General features: G+C 31.1%; 1 protein-coding gene and 1 long non-coding RNA gene across 3 annotated transcripts in view; one reads left to right on the top strand and one right to left on the bottom strand.

The window, feature by feature from the left end:
• The window catches only part of LOC118189897 (filamin-A-like), a 341851-nt gene that overhangs the window by 265607 nt on the left and 53173 nt on the right, over nucleotides 1–23071 (bottom strand). For both annotated transcript variants that reach the window (XM_035360600.2, XM_035360601.2), the window contains exon 2: nucleotides 2483–2933. In XM_035360600.2, the coding sequence (XP_035216491.1) occupies nucleotides 2483–2834 (352 nt within the window). In that variant the 5' untranslated portion in view covers nucleotides 2835–2933. The remainder of the gene's footprint in view (nucleotides 1–2482; nucleotides 2934–23071) is intronic.
• Nucleotides 15781–23071, top strand: part of LOC146995052 (uncharacterized) — a 35176-nt gene continuing 27885 nt past the window's right edge. Inside the window, exon 1 of the long non-coding RNA XR_015043684.1 lies at nucleotides 15781–15895. This is a non-coding gene — a long non-coding RNA (uncharacterized LOC146995052). The remainder of the gene's footprint in view (nucleotides 15896–23071) is intronic.

Below are 23071 nucleotides of genomic sequence, written 5' to 3'. Positions count from 1 at the left end.
CTTTTTGATATCCTATGGATTTAACAATTTGGGAATTGCCCATGACGGAAAGTCGCCAATAGAATTTTGGGTTAAGTGCAGAATCGCCTACTGCTTGACGCGTTTTTAAGAATTGCACATACTCGGTATCCATGTGCACATCGACCTATTTTCACTTAAAAAAAAATCCTAGAATTGCACAAAAATGACACTGCGCACACCCTTGACTTTATCTGTGTACACATCGACCTATTTTCACTTAAAAAGTAAAAGAAAATTGACAAAAGTCCAATTGTGTGTACCCTTGTAAAAAGCCGCAAACAAATAAGTGAGCGATTCTGCACTTTACCGAGAATATTTTCAAAGAAAAGACATCATTCATAATAGAAAATTACGTTTGAACAACCAACGAGATGAAATTAGGTTTTAGCGATAAGTCGGTAGCGAAATAGCGATGCATGCATCCATTCAGTTATGTTTAGCAATTTTTATATAAATTATAATAATGATCTGAAATAGTTATTTACTCTTATGCTTCCATTCAGTCGTGTTTAGCCTTTTTCATATAAATTATAATAATAAAAACGTATTATATGAAATTAACCTTTCATCTAAATTAAAACATCAATCTTAAAAAGTTATTTACTATTATACTTCCTTTCTTGCCGCAATTATTAGTGTTGCCGCAATTATTTTTGGCAGCATTGGCATCAACAATAGTTTGGCGATTTTTTACAAGGCTATTCTAACCTCCTTGATTTTTTACGGCCATCGAAACCGAATAGTACCAAAATGGGTTATTTTAATTAGCAAAATTTTAAGTTATAAGATTTAATTCTAAAATTTATTATGAAATTTGGTGCCTGTTTAAGAGAGACAAATTTCTTTATGTCTGGTCATATTTCACTTAGCTGCAACCGTAAATTAGGATCCACTTTTAATTTTTTTTTTTTTTTTTTTTTTTTTTTCAAATATAACGAGAAATAAAATCCTTGTTCACACAAATAAGTTGCGCAAAAAAGAAATAAGAATTTAATAGTTTTATTTGAAATTTAAATTCTTTTTTCGGTTCAGCCAACAGTTAACAAGTGGTGTAACCAATCCCTTAACATAAACTGTTGGACTAACTGTGACAACAAGGCTGCCCTCTGGTGAGTAGCCAGAGAAGTACTTCAGAAAAAGCCAAGGCTTCCACTTGATAGGTTGCACCAGACTGTTGTTCTGTAATTTTTCTTAAAGTTAAATGTAATGTCCGTGTGTACAAAGTACTTTCTTTGTAAAGGGGTCGTTTTAGATAGGGTCATAGAAGAGTCCGGTATAGTGTAACAAATATTTATTAACAGGTTTAAGTTACACACGGACATTACATTGAGAATCGGTGATTTAGAGCATTAATTTTCATTACTTTAATACGTGCAAGAATTATTTTGGTGACAACTAGATTCCAGCTAAAGGAACTTCAAAAGTTTGAATTACTTAAAATCTATATGATGTTTTCTTTTTTGAAGAAATTATGAAACACATGGTTTATTTTATATCCAAATCAATTTGATTTGGATAGCGGATCAAATTTCATGTGAAGAAATCTTTAACGAATTACTAAAAGCAAAATTAATTTCGTCTTTCATTTACTGAATTAATTAATGAAGAATATTTCAGTATATTAGTGCAGAATTTCGGGTTTCCTTAGAAACAGTGATGAAAGTACAACACTATTCATTTCTTCTATGTAGAGGCAAGTATTCGGCTGCAAGTACCGTTATATCGTAAGATATATCGATGTTATTTTTAGAATTACATAAACAAACCGATACTTTTCGTCATGATTAAAATCTGCAGCTATACCCAATATCACGAAGGAAAAAAAAAAAGCAAGGAGACGAAAGAACTCTTATCACTTTACTGAGATTTATCTCTTGAAAATTCGTTTCGCCAAAGAATGCAGCCTATACCAATATTATCAGTTTGAGAATTCTGTAAAATCTGTTATCAATAAAATCGTATATAAATTTGGGTAAAGTGCTGAATCGCTCACTTGTTTGGCGCTTTTTACAAGAGTAAGAAGAATTGGATTTTTGTCAATTTTCTTTGACTTTTCAAGTGAAAATAGATCAATGTATACATGGATAAAGTCGAGGGAGTGCGCAATGCCATTTTTGTGCAATTCTGAAATTAATTAGCCGAAGGTTAAAAATAAAGAAATGGTAAAGACGGGAAACATTTATAATACTGCATGTCCCTGTTCAACAAATTTAAAATGTAGATACAAGTCAAATTAATCAAAAATAGAACTAACTTTGAAATATTTCTTTGCGCTTTGAAATATTTCTTTTTAATTTTTGTTCGAAATGTAAAACTACCACACAGAAGTTAATTTTCCTCTTGATTTTTTAAAATATTTTTGTGAAACCCGATACTAATATGCAAGAATTTTCTGACTTTTAAATGCCAAAGCAACTTATTGATAGTCGCAGAGAGAAAAATGATGAGAATAGAAACTTACCTATATTTACAATTTTAATCCCTTCGTCTACTTCCAAAAACTTCAGAGCAACAGACACATTTTCCAATTTCTGAGAACGAAAATTTGGGCGCGCATTGTGCTTGGGAAGCCGCCGGCCAGAAAGAACTTCAACTAGTGCTATCAAACGCAAACCGTCCGATAAATCAGTTTCTAGGTTTGTAATAGTTTTGTTCACGGTTTTGAGATGTTCGTTTGCCCATCTCGTGAAGGTGTTTTGCTGAATTCTCTTCCACACTGCGTCCTCGGCCAAATCACGCTCCATTTCGTCTGGCTCGTTTTCGGCTTGTCCACCCTGAGCTGGGTTTCCATCCGTCGTGGTTTGTTGCTGCATTTTTGTTTTATTTTTTCAGCTTCTCGCGCAGCCGGTAGTGACCTCACAGGCAAGCACTTCCGCAAATCCTCTCTTGATCGCTTCTTCGGGATGTTTAGTCTGCAAAAGACAAGATAAGCAGAGTGGTTAACAGGTGGTGATAGTAAAAACTGCGACGAATGTGGTTATATAGACACCCACGCAATATATTTCATGGGTGAAAATGTTATAATACCTGTTTGTTAAGAAATAATTCGCAGTAAAACCCTGTTTATCCAAAACAATTTAAGCGGGACATTTATGAATAAACTTGGAAACCATTTATGACACTTGAAAAAAAATATGTATCGCACCGTTGAGCTAATGTATGTATAACAATAAATTTATATACCTACATTATTTAAAATAAAGAATGATCATTTGAGTTTACATTTCATCAGAGCTTACGATTAGCTACGCAGCCTATCATTTGATGAGTAACGTTGTGCAGTACTCTCAAGTTTAAATTTCATGCTGGCCGAATGCACGATCTAAAAACATCTGGCGAGAAAGAGTTTACAACAAAATGAAAAACTTTATTGACAAATTAAAAAGCATTTTAAATCAATTTTAAATTTCACTTAGTAAATGTTTAACAGATCTTGCATAGACAACAAAAATAAAGTAAAGGAGGAAAATTCAAATTTTTATTTATTGTTTACCTGAAATCTAAAATTTCGTACTTCTAAGACATTTTTGTTGGTTGCACATTGCAATTCAAATATATTGCCTGATAAATATTAAATTCTTAGAGTAGTATTTCTTTCAAATAATTATAACATGTTTAATTAATCATTAAATAACTTACTTTAATTTAAACTATAACTAAACAAATTATGAAATCTTTCTGAGTTTTCGGAGAAAATTTACCAAGTGGGACAAAATTTGAAAATAAATAGTCTTTTTCCTTTTCTTCCACGGATAACTAAACATTTGACGTTGGCAACGCATGACTCCCTTGTACGGCCTATTAAATTATATACATTTTTTCTGCACTTTATTTAAACTAATTTCCTCGAATTTCATTATATTTCATTCAATCAATATTTCTCACTCTATCAGTTCAGTTCTCATTTCGCTGCAAAGCAAAAATACATAGAAACTCAAAATACCTTTATTAAAAATTGCAAAATACAAAATAATTAAATAAATAAATAAAAATAACAAATAAAAGATTAAAAAGAAAAAAAAAAAAAAAAAAAAAGAAATCTCATGTGTACACCCCATGACTTCCTTGTACGGAGTATTAAATTATACGCGTTTTTTCCTGCACTTCATTTAAACTTATTTCCTCGGATTTCATTACAGATATATTTCTCATTCAATTAATTCAGTTTTCAATTCCCGGCAAGGCAAAAATAATTCTACAACTGTTGGATGTAGATTAACTAAATGAATAAAAACCTTAACCGGAAGATAAAAATAACATAATTCAATCATTTTTAAAGCAACAAATGCACAATTTACCAACATACATGAATAAAAAAGCTGAGCTCACTGAGCCGATTAACTCTTTGAGTGGGCATATATATTTGGTGCGGCCGATTACAGCCAAAAAGGGAGGTGCACAACTGCATGTTATAGCTGACCTATGTACAAAATTTCAACATTCTGACCCTACATGTTTTTGAGTTAAGTGAGATACATACGTACGTACGTATTGACGTCACGAAACAATCTCTTCTGAATTTATTTTAAATCAAATTTTATAATACGTTTTCGGAAAAAAATTCTTTTATTCTGTCCTGAAGTAAAAAGATATTATATTTTTAGTTTTAAAGCCTAAAACAGTTGAAATGATTTGCATGTTAGGAAAATAAAAACTAATTTCATGATTTGATTTTGTTCTTAAGCGTGTCTTGAATTTAATTTCATAGAATAAATATACCCACTGTTTTTTAATCTGTATAATATTTGTTGAAATAAAATATTATGAACGAAAAAATAAAATTCTCCGTTACAGTAAATATGTGTACAAAATGCACTTTGCAATAAATACATATTTGGTTTTAAAAAAAGAATCAATCATGCAGAACTTTCGAATATTCATCTATGCCATGGTTCAGTTCATTTTAGATATTTAGAGTATTTCCGCAGTTACAGACTTTCTCTATAAATGATTTATCGCAGATCATTCACTCAAAATGGTAACCAGTATTTCACTCCTCGTTTCTTGTATTGTGATTATTTTTAATTGATATCTTCATTTTAAATAAAAATGATAAATAAATAAATTTTCTAAGAAAAACACATAGGCTAATGTTCCATGTATTTGTTCTTAAAAACATAAAATTCGATAAATTCCTAAAATTTTTACATAAAATCTCAATTAACAGACCCTTCCACACATATAAATCTTAACATTTTTATTTTGTTCTCAGTTCTACTATTCTTTTTTAACTGACATTAATAAAGAAACCTTATTGTTCAGCTAATATTTGCCAAGATTAAAATACTGGATCCGTTATATTCCACAGTTCAAAAGGCAAAATTTAAAATTAGCTATTGCTTGTTTGAAATCTGATTCAAAACATATGCCATAGTAGTGCATGAACTTTCATGTACATCAGGGATGTCAAACTCATAGGTACACTTGGGCCAAACAAACAAGGTTTAACTTTAGGCGGGCCGAAAAAAAAAAAAAAAAAAAAAATCAATATTCATAGAAACGTAGATTTATTTCGAATAATACAATAATAAACATATATATATATATATATTTATATAGAAAAGAACAAGAAAAATTTAATGTTTACGTCTTGATACTTGACATCTCTTCTCTGCTATTATCTTTCCTATTTCGGGAGAAGTTTTGTTTGCAGTGATAACTTTCAACGCTGACCCAAGGTGAGCATCATTAATACGGTTTGCAATAGGAGACTTATTACCTTTCATGACTGAAAATAACTGCTCGCACCGATAAGTGCTACCAAACATGGAAATAATTTCATATGCGAATTTTCGAGTATTTTCAAACCTGGCTGGTAAATATTTGTAAATTTCAGGCACGCCCACTTCAATGAATTTTGCTTTCAAATTTGAGTTGCATTGAATCTCGATCACCTCCATTTGCATATGGCTGGGTACTGAGTCAATACTTATTGAGAAAATCGAAGAAAACAAAACAAAAAAAAAATTGTCTTCGAGGGAACTAAAATCATTAAACCTCGTTTCAAATTCAGTTGTTAAATTTGCAATTCTTTTCTGCGTATTTTTGATACGAACAAGTATCATCTAAACTTGAATTGTTCATGCTGCACGTCGGGAAGTGCGTCCAATCTTCATTTTTAAGTTGTTTTTCCCAAAGAACTAGTTGACATTTGAATGCTTTAATTATGTCAAAAATGTTCGTAATGATATCATCTTTTCCTTGTAACGATAAATTTAAATCGGTTAAGTGTTTGGTTATATCAACCAAGAAAGATAAATCTTGTATCCATATTGTATCGTAAAACAAACTTACGTCTTGATTTTTTGTTTTTAAAAACTGACATATTTCTTCTTTCAAATCCCAGAATTGTTTGAGAATCTTGGAGCAAGATAACCAACGTACCTCGGTATAGTAAGACAAACCCGAATATTCACTATCTATAACTCACTTAAGAAAGCAGTGAATTGACGCTGATTTAAACCTCGAGATCTTATAAAATTTATAACTTTTTTTATATATGACAAAACATTCTCCATATTTATTACTTTCGTGCATAGAACTTCTTGATGTATAATACAATGCATATTATGAATGTTTGAACCGTGAATTTCACTAAGTTTTTTTTCTTAGTAATGCTACGAAGCCCTTGTTTTTCCCGGTCATTGATGGAGCGCCATCTGTAGCTACAGAATTTAATTTTGCCAAAGGTAGATTGTATTTCTGCAGAAGTCCAAAAACACAAGTAAATATATCTTCTCCTGTGGTAGTACCAGGCATCGGTATTAGTTCCAGTAATTCCTCAAAAATGTTAAAATTCTTGTCACAAGAACGAAGAAACACTGCTAATTGAGCTTTGCCACTAATGTCCGTGCTCTCGTCACAGGCAATGCAGAAACTTTCGAAACTAGATGATTTTGCTTTGATCTGATCATTTAAATTCGCGGCTAAATCAGTAACTCTTTCCGCAACTGTATTTCGAGACAATGAAATTGATTGAAAAGCCTTCACATTTCCAGGACAAACAATTTCTACAGCTTTCATTAGGCATTCCTTGATGAGATCACCGTCAGTAAAAGGCTTGGAATGTTTAGCTATCAACTCGGACAAGACGTAGCTTGCATGTACCGCCGCTTCACTTTCTTGCAATACTTTACTAAACATGGACTGTTGCTTTTCCCCTCCTAACTTGAGCTCTTTCAACTTTTCTTCTCTCATTAATCCTTCCTAATCGTTATATTTCGATTTGTGTTGTTCGTAATGACGTTTAATATTATATAACTTTGGTACATTAATAGTATTATTACATATCAAGCAGATTATTTTATCTTTTATTTCACAGCAAAAATATTCTAATTCCCATTTTACTTGGAATATTCTATGTTCGTCAGCGATTTTTCGTTTAATTTTACTACCACTTGGTTTTGATATAGACATACTGAATACAAAGGGCTGGAATAAACACGGTTAACGTTAAAAAGTTAACAAAAATCTATTCTTTCCACAAGAGATAAATCAAAATGCTGAAATATTTCTTCAAAAATATTCTAACAATATCACAAAATGTCAAACGTTTAGCAAAAATCAATTCAAAACAGAGAAACTAATTCTATCTCACAGCGAAATCGCTCTAAATCAATCACAGCATTAAGTAAACAAACAGTTCGCTAGAACTGCAGCTACTACTGAGATGAGTTGTTTGTTCTCGGCTTTTATAAGCTTTGTAATTAATTTCTCGAATATACTAGAAACATCTATAAATATCTGGATTTTTGTGGATGGCAACAGCAATTACGAGATATTTATTTATTGGGTATTAAATGCACGCGCTCTTCTCTTTTTAACCTTCCAACGCAGCTGTGTTTTCAAAAATCGTCTGCATTGCTAAGGCAACATGAAGCAAATCTAATTACAATTCTAAATAAAAAAAACTAAATAAATAAATAACTATGAAATCCCTAACAATATGAATTAAGTAATAATTAATAATAAAGCAAAGTGCATGCACATGCATGCACCAATATATCGTACAAAACTATGATTGGAAAACTGAGACCATGAGTTCGGCCACATTCGGCTATCGGGGGATGCGCACAAGTTCTGAGTGCACGTGTCCCCCAAAAGCCGAAGGTAGCTGAACGCAAGCTACTCACACGCATTTGTAATTTAAGTAGTGTGTGTGTCAGCTCGCTGTGAGTAATCTAACAACACTGAATAAATTATCGTTAATTACTTAGCAGTAAACATTTCATTTTTTACTTCGTCGATATGTTATTTTATTATTATATATTATTATTTGCCGATATATTGGCTGGGCCGCAAAAATATTTGTTGTGGGCCGCGATTTTGACATCCTTTTGATGTACATCGTTCCGGATATAACAGATGGTAAAAGGTCATCCTTTACTCAAGAGTAACCGAAACATTTTGATCGAAAATGATCTATCTAACCCCAGCAGTAATACAAAAGTATGAAAAAATATTAATAGAAACGCATAACTGGGAGATTGAATATTTAAGAATTATTAATAATTATATATTAAAAAAATCTTGAATAAGATGTCCAATTATTTTCGTAATCGGATTTTCAGGCATGCTGAAAGTGCACTGATGCAAACAGAAGTGTTTTTTTTTTTTTTACTAACCGCTATGTGTTTGTGGAATTTTAATAACATGGAGATTTGATAGCAGAATTTTTTAGGTTATTTAACAATGATCAATCCAAAAGTCCCTTCAAGTAACTCGGGATTAGGAAAGAGGGATAGGAGACTCTCTGATTCGTTTTCCGAAATGTTCTCGATCAAAAGTGGAATGAAGCTTCAGAAAGTCATACAGGTAACACTAGTACTCACGGTGTATGATTCTACGATCATCGAGCCAGATGCCGGTGCTATTCTATTCATTTTATTATTTACAATACCTCCCTTGTGGCTAATGTCAAAGCATTAAAAATAACAAACAAAATAAAATGCTTCTCAGTGTGAATTAATAGAACAGAGATTACGAGAAAATAAATCAAACAGAAAAATAGAATAAAAGGGGAAAGATACAAGAAGTAGTTTTAAGCCGTAATATATAAATAAGAATAAGTATTAAGACACAATAATACGCCGAATAAATACTAATTCAGAAGACAAACAACAAAAATCAGCGTTATATTTACAAAATTTCCACAGGAAATAAGAATAAGTATTATTAAAAATATTTTAATTTTTCTGATAAATCGTCAATTTCATGACTTCAAAAAATATTACTTCGATTCGGCTAATCTGTCTGTATCATTTCATAAATATTTTAATCGGGGCATAAAATAAAGAAAGATTTAAAAGTTAGAATGAAAGTATACTTGCATGACAAACTCTAGCGAAATTCAACATAATCACGGAACGGATGTCTTATTAATATTCTTCTTTTCTCAGCTTCAACGTAGTAGACTTTAGGATATTTCCAAAACTAGTGTCATGTATTTTATCAAAATGAATACTTGACCCTATGCATTTACAAAACTTCTAAATTCAAAATAAATGCTTTTAATTCCTTCGAGAGGTTGGAGGAAAAGACAGAGGATTCTCAGATTCCATTAACCGTGGAAATCTAGCACAAAACTAGGTTGAAACTCAGGTAACCCTAGCTGTTGTTTTGGTCAAATCAGATAATCCAATCTATTTCTTTAACTGCATCTCTCACACTGCGCAACTTTCTTCATGACACTTAATCAGTTATTCTTATTGCTTTAATTTTTAAGGATTATTTAATGTAGTTTGATCACATAACCCCACTTGATTATTATAATTATATAGTTAACATGGAAATTTAATTGAAAGAGGCGTTGATTCACGGAACATTCCTATCAAATTACACCCCATTTCTAAAATTACTCTTATTAAAAAGGTATCTATCAAGCATGAAAGATAATGCAGATAACCTTTTAGACAGATGCCATCTTACAAAAGATACTGCTATTCAAAATACCACATCCCTTTTAAATATCTCGTTATGTTATTTCTTTAAGCACTTAATAGGGATGTACGCCATGCGTGTCATTCTACTATGATATTTGTATTATTTTGCTCAAAGGCCAGCTTTAGAAGCAATCGAGCAGAACGTTTATTCATCGTAGGAGGCAACTGGTGATTTCAAGCAAAATACAGGTATATAACAGAGGAAAAAAAAGTCATTTCATTTATGAGATGCACAAATGGTTAAGATCCTAATTTTACTTTTCTAATTTTTTAATTACTTTTTAATGAAAATTGACTATTTGAATCTCTGAAACCTGCAATTTTTCATGAAACGATATGTTTAATAAGTACACTGCTTTTTAGGTTTCTTAATGGAGTAAAACACAAGCAACTCTGGCAGTATTCAAGCATGGTAAAGAGCATTTATACAAGTCAGCTGGATTGATTATGACGAAGCGCGCAAGAGCTGTCGCTTAAAGGCACAAATGACCGGCCATGATTTTCCGAATAAAATTGGCTATTTTTATGTTAAACATGGCGCAGACATTACAGCTCGTTCGGCAATAAGAAACTGAAGGCGGAACATATCACTTGAGATATTTAGTCATTGGAGGATTGTAAAATATAACTTTTGATCGATATGAAACGAATTAAAAATAATTCATTGTGAAAATCATCCTATGTGAAGGAAATTTAATGCATCAAAATAATGAAATACAGTCAAAAGTCGTTAATCCGGACTCGTAGGGACTTCGGCGATTCCGGATTATCGATTTTTCCGGATTATAGATCATCAGTTTAAATCTCGTAAGATGGCATGCAGAAATTCTAAAATTAAAAATATGAAACCGTAATTTATGAAATAAAGAACAATTATGATCTAAAGGGTATCAAAATTTACAAAAAAAAAAAAAAAAAAAAAAAAAAAGCTTAATATTTATTTGTTTACTTTATTAAACATTTCTTTCAATGTAAGTTGTTTAAGTTGCTTCGTTTTATGTGATAATACTTTCTCTTTAATTCTATAAACAGAAATAATTTCTTGTTCAGTTACAAAGTTCCGCTGTTTAAGTCCCGTAATTGCTGTGTCGAGAATACCGACTAACTTGTCAATCGAAATTTTTTCGTTTTCACTAACCTCTCTGTCACCTTCTTCATATCTTAATCCATTTTTTGCAGCAATTCCACTCTTTGTTTGATGGACATCGAAACATACTTTCATTTTGTAAATCCTTTGGGAGCTCCAGCATAGGAAATTCTATTTGACATAATCGAAAGTTCAAGTTTACTTTTATAAAGTTGCTCTTACAGTCTGAAAAAAGTAATAAGCCGGATCCAGTTCGAAGATTAAGGAACAACGCAGCCATCAACATTAACTGAAATAAATAATTAGATAATTTTAGCTTATACCGTCCGTTATACATTAAACGCGCACACGCATATGCGCAGTCGTAAAGGTCTTACGCGCACGCGTAAACGCCTATGCGCATATGTCAACGCGGCGCATGCGCAGAAATTTTTTAGCTTTGAGGTCCGGATTATAGATCATTCCGGATTATGGGTGTCCGAATTAACGACTTTTGACTATAACTACTTCATATTACAAACATAATACCAATCATAATTATAATAAAAATAATGTTATGAAATCTTACCGAAATTTTTTTAAATTGTATCAGAATAATTATGAGACGATCTACTTTTTTCTTTTTCCCCTTTTCGGTTTTTTTGCCCCTCGATTTTTTTATATTTTAGAGTGAACTGCATGAATGATTTGTGAAGTCCTTTTGAGTAACTAACAGAGGTTTGAGGTTACGGCAAAGCATACTAGTCCTATTTGCCTATGGGTAGCTAACACAAGAAACTGTCATGTACATGCATTCTGACATAAAAACCTGTGTCAGGTCCGAATACTAATCCTAAGCAAATCACATAGCCATGTTAAATTTATTGCGCGGATCGTTCTTTTACGTAGATGTTAACAGATTCTAAACAACTCTTCCTTTGAAGGTTTCGAGTCAAAATTGAGGTAATATAACACTGAAAAATAGTTTCTCATGGATCATGGATCTTTTAATCACAAGCGCACCTATGGTCGTGTGTCTAAAACAGAGGATTGCCAACCACTGGGGCATATTTCGTCGAGTCTTTAGGTCTTCGTAGCTGAATAGCTTGGCTGAATGATATTTTAGCCATATTACTTATTAGATATTAGAGACAGGTATATTTCTCCACTTTTTCACCACTAAAAAATCCTTCACGAAGGCATCCATACCCTTGAGGCAGATAACCCTCAAGTGCTTTGCCATAATCAAATAAACCATACCAAACCATAAAGGTCTACTGTACCCTTTTGTTTTGTTTCCAGGCGACTTACTATTAAAAATGTTATAGCTTTAAGAAGATGGTTTAGTTTATTATGGCAAAACACGCTAGAGCTATCCAAGGGAAGGCATGCTTTCGTGGAGAACTTTCTAAGGGAAATTGTCTTGTATACACGTTACACATGGTTTCTGCTATAGACAATGCGTCACCACATAATTTCATTTCCATCAAGCATTGTCTAGCAAAAAAAAAAAAAAAATTGTCACATTTCTGAGCCACTCCAGATCTGATACTTGTAAACAACTCTCTATTTCCAGATACAAGTATAGTCACATCTATCTAAGGCTATTTAATAACAGAAGTAAAGTCACATCTGTACATAATAGAAAAATCATCTGTGTTTAATAGATGTGACTTTACTTCTATTATTAAATATTCTACTATATATGTGTGAGTAATAAGATGACTTGGAGTAAGCTGCATAGGTCTGACGATGGTTCTTTGCGTTATAACCTGGAAAGACTTTACAGCATAGTTAGATAGATGATAGTCGAAGAAGAGGCTTGTAGACAGACATGACCGAGTTGAATTTAATTTTTATTGCCGGATGCGAACCAATTATTTAATATAGTAAATTTTTCATTGCACTTGATCATGGGCGCTATACGCACCCCATAGTTTTATACAAATAACGGCGTAGTTAGCATCACGACAAAGCAAAGGGAGCGAAGTAGCGTCTTAACTGCAAGAGAGTTGAAGCCGAAAATGTTCAGTTATCCTATATGGAGGCTCACCCAAGAGAAAGTTCTGGTTTAGATTAGAAAGGTTTCAGTTCACGAAGTTTTGAATTCAGTTTCCGAATTAGCTAAGTCATCAGCGTTACGCAAGCCATGGAAGATAGACTGATCTAAAAACGACGCAGTCCAGAAAAGTTATTACGATTTTTAGAATAGAGAGGGGAAATTAAGAGATTACGGCTAGTTTAATTAATAATTTTAATTTAGATATTTTTTATCTTACATATTTATATAACATATCATTGAATATTTACTAATAGAAGTAAAGTCACATTTATCTAAGGTTATTTAATAATGTCCTCAAAAAGATTCAGAAAACCGAAACCAGAGACTTAATTAGTGCTTTAAAAGAAAAGTTCTACATCGAAATCGACTAGCTATATAAACTTGCCAAGCGTCATGTAGACTTACAAGAACCGTGTATTGAAAGCTAAGAAATAAAACAGTTTTCTTATTTTGACATTGTATGAACTTAAATTTTGTAGATGTACTATTTAATATAGTATAAAATAATTAGAAGACGGCATTAACTATTTTAGAATAGTTTTCAATCACTGTTCGCAAAAAAAATTAAAAAAAAAAAAAGTATCTGTAAGAAATGTAATCTTTTCTATGTATTCCTCTTTTTGTTTATACTGGTAATTTTGTAACTAGGAATACGAATTCTAGATTTCTGCTCTCTTCAAAAACTATAATTTCAGTCTTAGTCTTTTCTGCATTACTCTCAATCTGATACTGGCAAAACAATAGTTAACATCTGAACTGAACACTTTGCATGGTTTCAGCTTTATGGCAACAAAATCGATTTTTAACAAGATTTTACTTAAGATTCGGTTTTAGTTTTCGAGGTTCAAAAATGAGAATTTAGTAGCTGATGTTACGACCTGACAGCGCCAACCATCAGGTTGCGCATTAGGCATCCTGTCTTTGGAAAATTTTAGATGCTTCGCATTTGGAATGCAATAATAATGATTCTAAGCCTAAGAATATTTAAGACGTAAGTCTAATAATAATGTATATTGCTTACGCTGTATGTTAATTATGTAAATAAAGATTTGCGTTTGTGTCAAGATCACTTGTCATTTGTGTTAGCATCACTTACCTTTTCGTTAACACTTCGTACCAAATGAAAGTACAGTATCATAGTTACAACAAACTGAGTCCCTTCATAATATTTGAAAATCTTTTAAAAACTCAAACTTCTAAACTTCAGCTGAATACTTGAAGTTTAGTAAATTTATTTCAGATTACGCAGTGAGAAAAAAAGAAAGGTAAGTTTCACATTCTTCCAGATAAAGGAAATTTTGCATGAAAATCTTAAATCATTTCCACATTTTACAAATTAAACAAAGAATAAGTACTTAATTTAAATTCAATTACAAACCTCTAAAAGAAATTTTACTTTTAAACATTACTTTCTTTTTTAAGGAGGGAAGCGGAGAGCAAGTGTTTCATGTTTTTATTCGGCATAGAGTGTTTCTTTCTTCGACAGATTTGCGAAGACGTTTTCCGAAAAGGGCCGCATTCTCAGTTTTGTGACAAATACCTTTGGCTTCCACTTGCACTGTTTTCATAGAAGTTTCATTCGTTATCTCACAGCGGGTGGAAGAAAAAGTTATGTATACTCGAAAGAGATTATAAAATAAAATGTTTTTAAAAGTAGACATTTAGACATGGAATGTTTTTCCCCCATTCGGAGCTCGATGAAATATATCCTCAATCTGATGCTCTATGACGAAACTTGTACATTTTTAGATAGTTATATAACCTCTTATCATTACTCTCTGCCAATTTATTACTTAGTTCTCTTTTTTTGCATTAACCGTTTGAAGACAATACTAAAAGAAAGTCAGACTTTTTAACGAAATGATGCTTGCATGACAGTAAAAATAAAAACAGTACAATGCTTTTAATTTTATTCTTCTGGAAACATTAAATTGAAGTTTTCATAAACTATATAATGATCTCAGAAAGAATTCGTTTATTACTGCTCACGTCAAAAATAAATTTTTATAGCTCTTAATTTAAAGTATCGAAACTAACTGAATGATCAACTGGAGATGGTCTAAAGAGTAGTCTATTTGATCTTCTAGACTATTATTCAGATACTTCCTAAAGCAATAAATATTTAACAACTTACAGGTATCTGCTGAGAGAAAAAAATATTTAAAGTTCTTGGTCATAAATGTTTGAAATAAATCTTTTCGTAATAATGTAAAGTTACAAATCAGGTATTTTTAATAAATATGTTTTTGCTTTATCTCACAATTTCAAATGGTAAATTAAAACTGGAATACAAAATTATTTCCTACAGTTAGAATTACATAACTGAAAACAAACAAAAGATCTATAAGAAAACCTAAGAGGTACTGTTTATACAATGTAGCAATATAAAAATATCAAATAATGTCTTCCTTTTTGCATAGGATATTTCGAATCGCTTTTTCATTAGCTCTCCAAATATACTACCTATTTGAGGCTTCTAAACGCTTGTTTCATGGCTTGGTAAGTCAAAGATGGCGGTAGAAGGAAGAGAATAGAATAAAGGTTAAAAAATTCCGACCGTCTGGCAAGTTCTGTCCTTGAACTCTTGAGCTGGAAATGCTTGTTCCACGTGATGGAACTGCGCGCTTTTTTATGAGTGTAGTAATTTTAAAATCTATGCGGCGCTAAAAGGAAAGTGATAGCGTGAGCTTAAACAATTCATCCAAACGCTTGCAAAGAACTGTTCTTAAAAGCCCGTGAAGAAGTGATTGTAAACGTGGTAGGGAGAGGAGAATATTTAAGAACAACTAGCAAATTTAAATGAAGGTAATAGTTTTAAATATATAAATTTATAAAATATACAATTAAAATGGTAAATGCTTCAAATATCCTCACGAAATTATTGATGATAAATATAAGTTGTCAATGATTAAATTGAACTGTTAAGCGAAAAACATTAAAGATTACTTATTTTTTTAAGACTCAATTTTTTGAGTAATTATTTCACAAGAAAATCAGATTTTTCACATGAAAGCATCGAGTTTTGGTAGAAGAGAAGGTGAAGAAATTACATAAGTAATTGAATATTTGTATGTAATGTTTTGTATTTAAATACTGAACCCAGAATTATTGTATCATACTGAAAGTTCTGAAATATGAAAAGAAGTCGATTCCGGCAGAAGTGTACTTTTTTCGGAGGATGAAATCAACGTAACAGTGGTGCAGTGTAATTCCATGTCAGTTTACCCTACCAGTGGCTTAGCTAAGACCGCTGAAAACTAGTAGTCTTGATCTGGATTCGTATCCCAATATTTCCAACGAATCCTTGATCTGGATCCAACGAAAGGGATGGGTGCAGCGGCATTTTTGTAGTTTTCGTCATGGGTAACATAAAAACAAATCAATTTCTATTAGGAAATTTTCCTTTCAGGTGCCTTTCCTAAACAGATCGCACTCATATGCTTCATTGTAATCAAATAAACAAAACACCACTGAAATATACAATCAAGCAGGCAGTTTATGACGTAATCAATTTCGTTATTTATTCAGTTATTTTAAATATTAGACAAAGGCAGACGTGTGAGATAAAGAAGCATTTCTTGGACTCATGCTCAAGCTAAATTTTTTAAACAGCTCGAAGAATTACCCGTTTATGTATTGAATTCAAAGGGGAAGTAGAATCAATTCTTTCTATTTTCTTTTTCAATTAATTATCATTCTTACCTGTGAACCCGGAGATCTAATTTATAATGGAGCTCCAAACAAAGAAAGATGAAATTACTATTCTTAAATGAATTACTATTTTTAACTGAGGATTGACCCGACAGTAACCTCGAGTGGTTAAGACCGCTGAATACTGGCTTGGGTTTTAAACCCTGGCATACGGGCTTGTTGGTTTTCGTAGTTCTCCCCATGCGTAACGTAAAATACGATGCAATTTCCCTTAGAGTGTCCTCAGTGAAGGTATCCTTCCTCTTAAGCGTAAAGCCCTGGCGGGTTTACCGCGTTTCAAAATAATTTTACCTTTCACTGAAGATCTCCTATATTATCTTATTCTTTTGTAAAAGAGAGTGGGAAAAGTCTTTAGTCCAAAGGGGCAATTTTCCCAGAAGGAGTATTAATTTTGTTTTGGCATTTTGCGTTGATTCACTATAAATGTCGGTTCACTGTTCAAATTGTTGCTACCAAATATTATCGCCTTGTGTTATATTTATAGAAATTAAATTATGAAGAATCTGCATAAATGTATGCATGTTTATAGCATTGTGATAAAACAACGGTACCTAGAGCCATCAAATTTTGAATAACGTATGTTTCCTCCCAAATATTGGCATCTGGAAGCCCAAGTTTGGAATTTGTTTTATTATCTATTTCATATTTTATAAAACTTTAACGAATTTTTTATTAGCAAACTCAACGATTTCAAAGCGACCAATGGCAACACTGCACGAAAAAAAAATTATCTCCAGTGCGTGAGACTGTGTATCGGATATTCTAAAGATATAAAATTATTTTGCGATATTGCTATTGAACTGAATTTGATGGTTTAAGTGCGAAGAACATGATATATGATAAATAAAGGTAATACAAAAATTGTTTAAAAAGGGCCCCTTTGAGCATAATGGTTTTTTTTTTTTTTTTTTTAAATCATTTTAAAAATTCAATAGAAAAGTGGGATCAAATGATAGAAATCGCGCTTTTTCAAGTAACTTACCGTCACGAGAACAGTCAAAATTTTAAGGATGATTAATCTCAAAATGTTAATTAATAAGTGATTTATTCCGATTCTTTCTAGCATTTATTCGACGAGAGAAGCCGCTAATGAAAGCAGACTCATTGGACAGGTGAAAAAACGTTACTGGGCATGATATATGGTTTTAAATACACATAATTTTGAAAGGAAAACTTCCTAATCAAATTAGGATTAGGTGCTTAAGAAGCAGGATTAAAGAAATTAGGGATTTGAAGGCTTAAGAAATATGAATTGTTTAGTTACATGTCATCAGAAGTGAAATTCAATAAAATTTGTCACGAAGACACTCATCCTAGTACCAATCATATTTGAAAATAACAATTAATACTTTTTAAAATAGATCATGTTAAATAGCATGGATCCACATGTAGTCGTTTTAAGAATATTTCATTGTAATTTATTATTATTTAAGAATTTAAATATTTAAAACATTCAAAGTTATGACTATATGCATAATAAAATGAAGAAATAATGAAATATATAAAAAAAAGTTATAACTCGCTTCTGTTGCTCATTATTGGATACTTCTTCATCATTGCTGCGGATTCGTAGATCTGCAACCTTAATCTATTAATTTACATTTTATATAAAAAAATTAATCTAAACACAGAAAAAGTTAATAATTTAAAATAAAAATATATTTTTACACGTTAAATTATAAAACTGCATTACTATTATAAAAGTTTGAATGTATTCCAAATTGTGATTTTTATTACCTCAGTTATTTTCTACCTACATAAAATATTCTGCAGATACTATTGATAAAAATAATAAAATAAAAAAATTATGCAGTTCACATGTTCACACACATGTACTATTTTTACCGCATCGACAAAATATTAGATGAATTGGTTAAATTAACTAAAATCATTTAAGCTTACATTTATGTATACGCATTGTTATAAAATTAAAAAATATAGTACTACATCTCTATGCATTATTATAAAATTTAAAAATATAGTATAGTTTGACAGTTTTTCTGTCATTATATTGTAAACAAAAATTATCTGAAATATGCTCTTAACTTTCAAGATAAAAAGTTTTTTTTTTTTTTTTTTTTTTAAATTTTATGAGCTTTCGGCACGTTGTCCATTCCCTTTAAGAAAAAGTTCGTTGAAATGTTAGAGACGAAATAAAATATTTTTTCGCGATGAGCATATCTTTCAGTGCTGCATTCTTTCTTTCACCGTTACACCATTTTCAAATATTGCAAAAGGAACAAACAAAAAATAAAATATGTATTAATTCCGCGTTAAATTATCCTCGGACGCAGAGACAAATCCATTAAAGGAAATTTCAGGATCAGAGAAGACGCTATAGTTTAGTGGTGAGTCAAAAAATTCTGCTTATCGTAGGCGTCTGCCATTCATAGAAGCTCAAACCACCGGCGCAACAATGGTGTAGCAATGACGTCACATACATCATCGTGTTTTCGGGAATATCTATGATGTCATGAATGCTTGCAACACACACTGATCGGAATGCTTTACTAAGCAAAATTACAAACAGAATCAGCGATTTCTCGTTTTTTCAAGGAATTTTTTTATATTTATCATGTTGCGATATTGAATCGACGTGGTAAAATTCGTATTTTTCATTGAACACAGTTATTATATTTGAAATCCTTGTGAACAAATTCGAAATTTTTAAGACAATACAATATCGTTTTAATAATATTTTCTTTCTTAAAAGTCCAATTATTATAATACAGTTATTTACTAAAATTGCAGAAATGTAATAAATAAATACATGAAAAACTGAAGTCCAGATTTTAACGGTCGCGCAGAACAGCTGTTATAGTTATGGTTTATTCATAGGAATTATCGATACAGGTGGAACAGCAAAGCATTTTATAGGATACATTTAGACTAAGGGAACGTTATATATTTTCGGTATATTTGAAAAGTAAAAAAATATGTCATACAATTCCATAAAAGTTTTAAAACTAGATATATATCATGAATAAAATGCATTTTTACTTAAATTAATCAGATTAAAAGAATTAAAAAGTAATATTCTTAAGAACTACATCTATTGCTTTTAAATAGCTTCGTTAATCAATAACATCAATCAGATTAAATTTGGAAACTCCTACGATTTGCTGAATGAAATGGTGCAAAATAATTGTATTTCGAGACTAACAGCCCCTTTGGGCTAATAAATAAAATAAATAAAAATATAATTAATTGTTAATAAACAAGAAACATATACAATTAATAAATAAAATTTAAATTACTTAATTAAAGGACATTATTTTTAATTGAAAGACATTATTTTTAATTAAAATTTTCCTACTGACTAAGTAGCGACAAATATTTCTTATGCACACTGCGCACACAAAAAAAGACAGTTCTGTATTTCCTGTTCTACTGGGACGACTGACAAAATTTAAATTGCGTTTTCGTGTCTCGAAAGCGCAACTTGATTATATATTAGATTTATAATAACAATGTTCTAACATAGGCATTTTGGAAAAATCTGACTTTTCTCGAATCTAATCTGAAATGATTTTCTCTGAAATGACAAATTTTCCAATTTCGATTCGACGATTCAAATTATGGCAAAGTGCCAAATGTAATAAAATTAGCACAAGTAGTTTTTAAAACATTAGCTCTCAAAATTTTAGTTCCTCAAGGTTAAATTGAATTTAATATTATTTATTAATATCTCTTTTTTCATTTTACGTGATTCCTTTCACAGTTCGAAATTTAGATTCAATCCAAATAAAATTCGCAGATATTTTCTGATTTATTTTGAAAATTTATATTTTTATTAATTTTTGTAAAATTTTCGAAACAAGTTTTGAATTATAGCCCATAAAATTATCATTTTAAAGTAAAAACATTACCTTTTTACCACTCGTGCACAATGAAAGTGAACGGAAAACAGGTTACTTTAAGTTAAGAATTTCATCACGTGAATTATTCTTGGCTCAGTTGAAAAAAAGTGAGCCAAGATAAATGTTTAAATTTCTCTGTAAGTTTCTGACCAAATTTTACAAAATTTAATATTTAATCATAATTTGAGTCTTAGAATCGAAATATGGAAAACATGGATATGTCATTTAACAAAAAGTTCGATTTTGTGTCACAAGATACCTATGTCAAAGCAGTGCTATATATAAATCTAATATATATCCTAAGTCACGTTTTCGAGACAAAAAACACGCAGATTAAATTTCTCAATCAGCCCAGTAAAATGGAACATACAGATATCCCAAGATATATACAGGATAGTTGATCGGGTTATTTTTAGAAGTTAAATTAAATGTTTATTTCAGAGTGTAAAATGTAGGACTTTCAAATGTCAGGGTCCAAAAAATAATTCTAATTGTTGCACTGACGCCCTCTTAAGATGTCTGTGGTTCTTTTGTGAACATATCGCGATGCAGAACATAGCCTTCAGTGAAATTTAATACCATTGTTTAATTATGCTCGCATAAATGCTAATCTTTTCCCGAACTAAAAGGGGAATGAGTGTCGTGTAAGATTTCATTGCATATAATTAAATTATATATAGTTTGTAATTAAACAAAAATTTAGAAATGCTGATCTAATGTAGAACACTGAGACGTACAAATGCAGAAATACTGATGGCGAAGCACGTAAATAGTATAGAACTTAGATCCATATTGAAGAGAATGAATTCTGACTGTTTAGAATGCTAAAATGTTGAATCCGTAACAACTAGGAAACTTGGCAGCCGAGTAAATTTAAATATTCATTTTTATTTCAACTGACATTTGTGGTCACAATTCACTTGGCATTCTAATCGTGCCTATTTCCAGAATATTTACATTTTTGATACTACTGCGACAGGAACAGAGCACAACGAAATAGCGTTTAAGCGACAACAGAGATAGAAGCGAAGGGCGAAATTATCCAATATGGAAACTCACCAAGAGAAGATTTTGGTTTATGTTAGAAAGGTTTCAGTTCTTAAAATTTTGATTTCAAGTTTCGAATCAGCTATGTATTAGTGTTACGCAAACGATAAAGAGAGGAAATACTCAAATTAAAAATGAGGAATTAAGAGGTTATTACTAAATTAAATCATTAAGCGGATTTATATATGTTTTATCTTACACACATATATATATATACAGCATCATTTTCAATCATCAGCTTCTAAGTTCGTAAAAGATTTAAGCAACGTGAGCGTAAAATAAAACGATGTTCAATGAATTTACAGAAAATAATACAATAAAATCTCTCAAGGCGACCTCCGTCTTTAAAGAACCACTTCTGGGAAATATTTGATGAATATTATAAAATAGAGAGACTAAATATCACAAATAATTAAAAAACCTCGTCCACAGAAGCCTAAAATTGTTTAGAAAAAAGTAGCCGGCTTAGGAAGATATAGCTGTCTAAAAACCAAAAAAAGTTCTCAACAGCAATAAAATTTTATTTTCACTTCGATGCCAGATGTAAACTTTGTTTCTACTGCTTTTACTACTATCATCTGTCGGGAACTCCAGCCGAAATTTTGATTTCACTCAGAAAAACTGAGAAGTGACAAAGCTGGGCTGCGGTTGATTTTAAGATCAGGAATTTCTTACAGAAGAATGAAGCTTGATTAAAAATCTAAAATATTGCTCTATAAAGTCTCATACATTAAGTTATAGCAAGTTTTATAACCAGGGTACGTTTTATGTTTTTAAATTATTAACAAACTCAAAAATGGTTATAATTTCTTTCATTGCATAACTATGCATTTTAAATGCAACCACGACTTCTTGGTTAAAACACGAATTTTAGTTAAATGACATACATTACTTACATAATTTAGTTAAATTACATATATGAGAAGATATGCTTCCTACTCACACATATGCTGAGATGAAAAAGTCTGATGTGGATACCAAATGAATTCCTTGTACGACTTATTAAATAATGCACATTTTTTGCTGCATTTTATTTAAACTCATTTCTCGAATTTTATTAGAGATATATTTTTCATTCAATTAATTCAGTTCTCACTTCACGGCAAGGCAGAAGAACTCAAATCATCTTCATTAAAAATTGTATAGAAAAACATAAAACACCAAATACAGTTAAAAACAGTTAAACAAAATTTTTACAATTAAAATTAGTTTCTTCGCAAAAACAAGCAATTCGACCAGCGAGCAGGAAGACAGATTTTTCGGTGCACAAAACTGAAAGTATACTTTTGGTCCCAATCTGCAAAAGGACATTAAAGTTGGTGCACAAACTGACTTAATTCGCTAGTCTACTCAGGGTTTCAAA

The sequence above is a fragment of the Stegodyphus dumicola genome, chromosome 10 (assembly GCF_044657685.1).
Source record: "Stegodyphus dumicola isolate Sdum_Otavi_A_Nest chromosome 10, ASM4465768v1".
NCBI lineage: Eukaryota > Metazoa > Arthropoda > Arachnida > Araneae > Eresidae > Stegodyphus > Stegodyphus dumicola.
The sequence above is the reverse complement of the archived record's forward strand: the minus strand, read 5'-3'. Positions and strand labels throughout refer to the sequence as shown.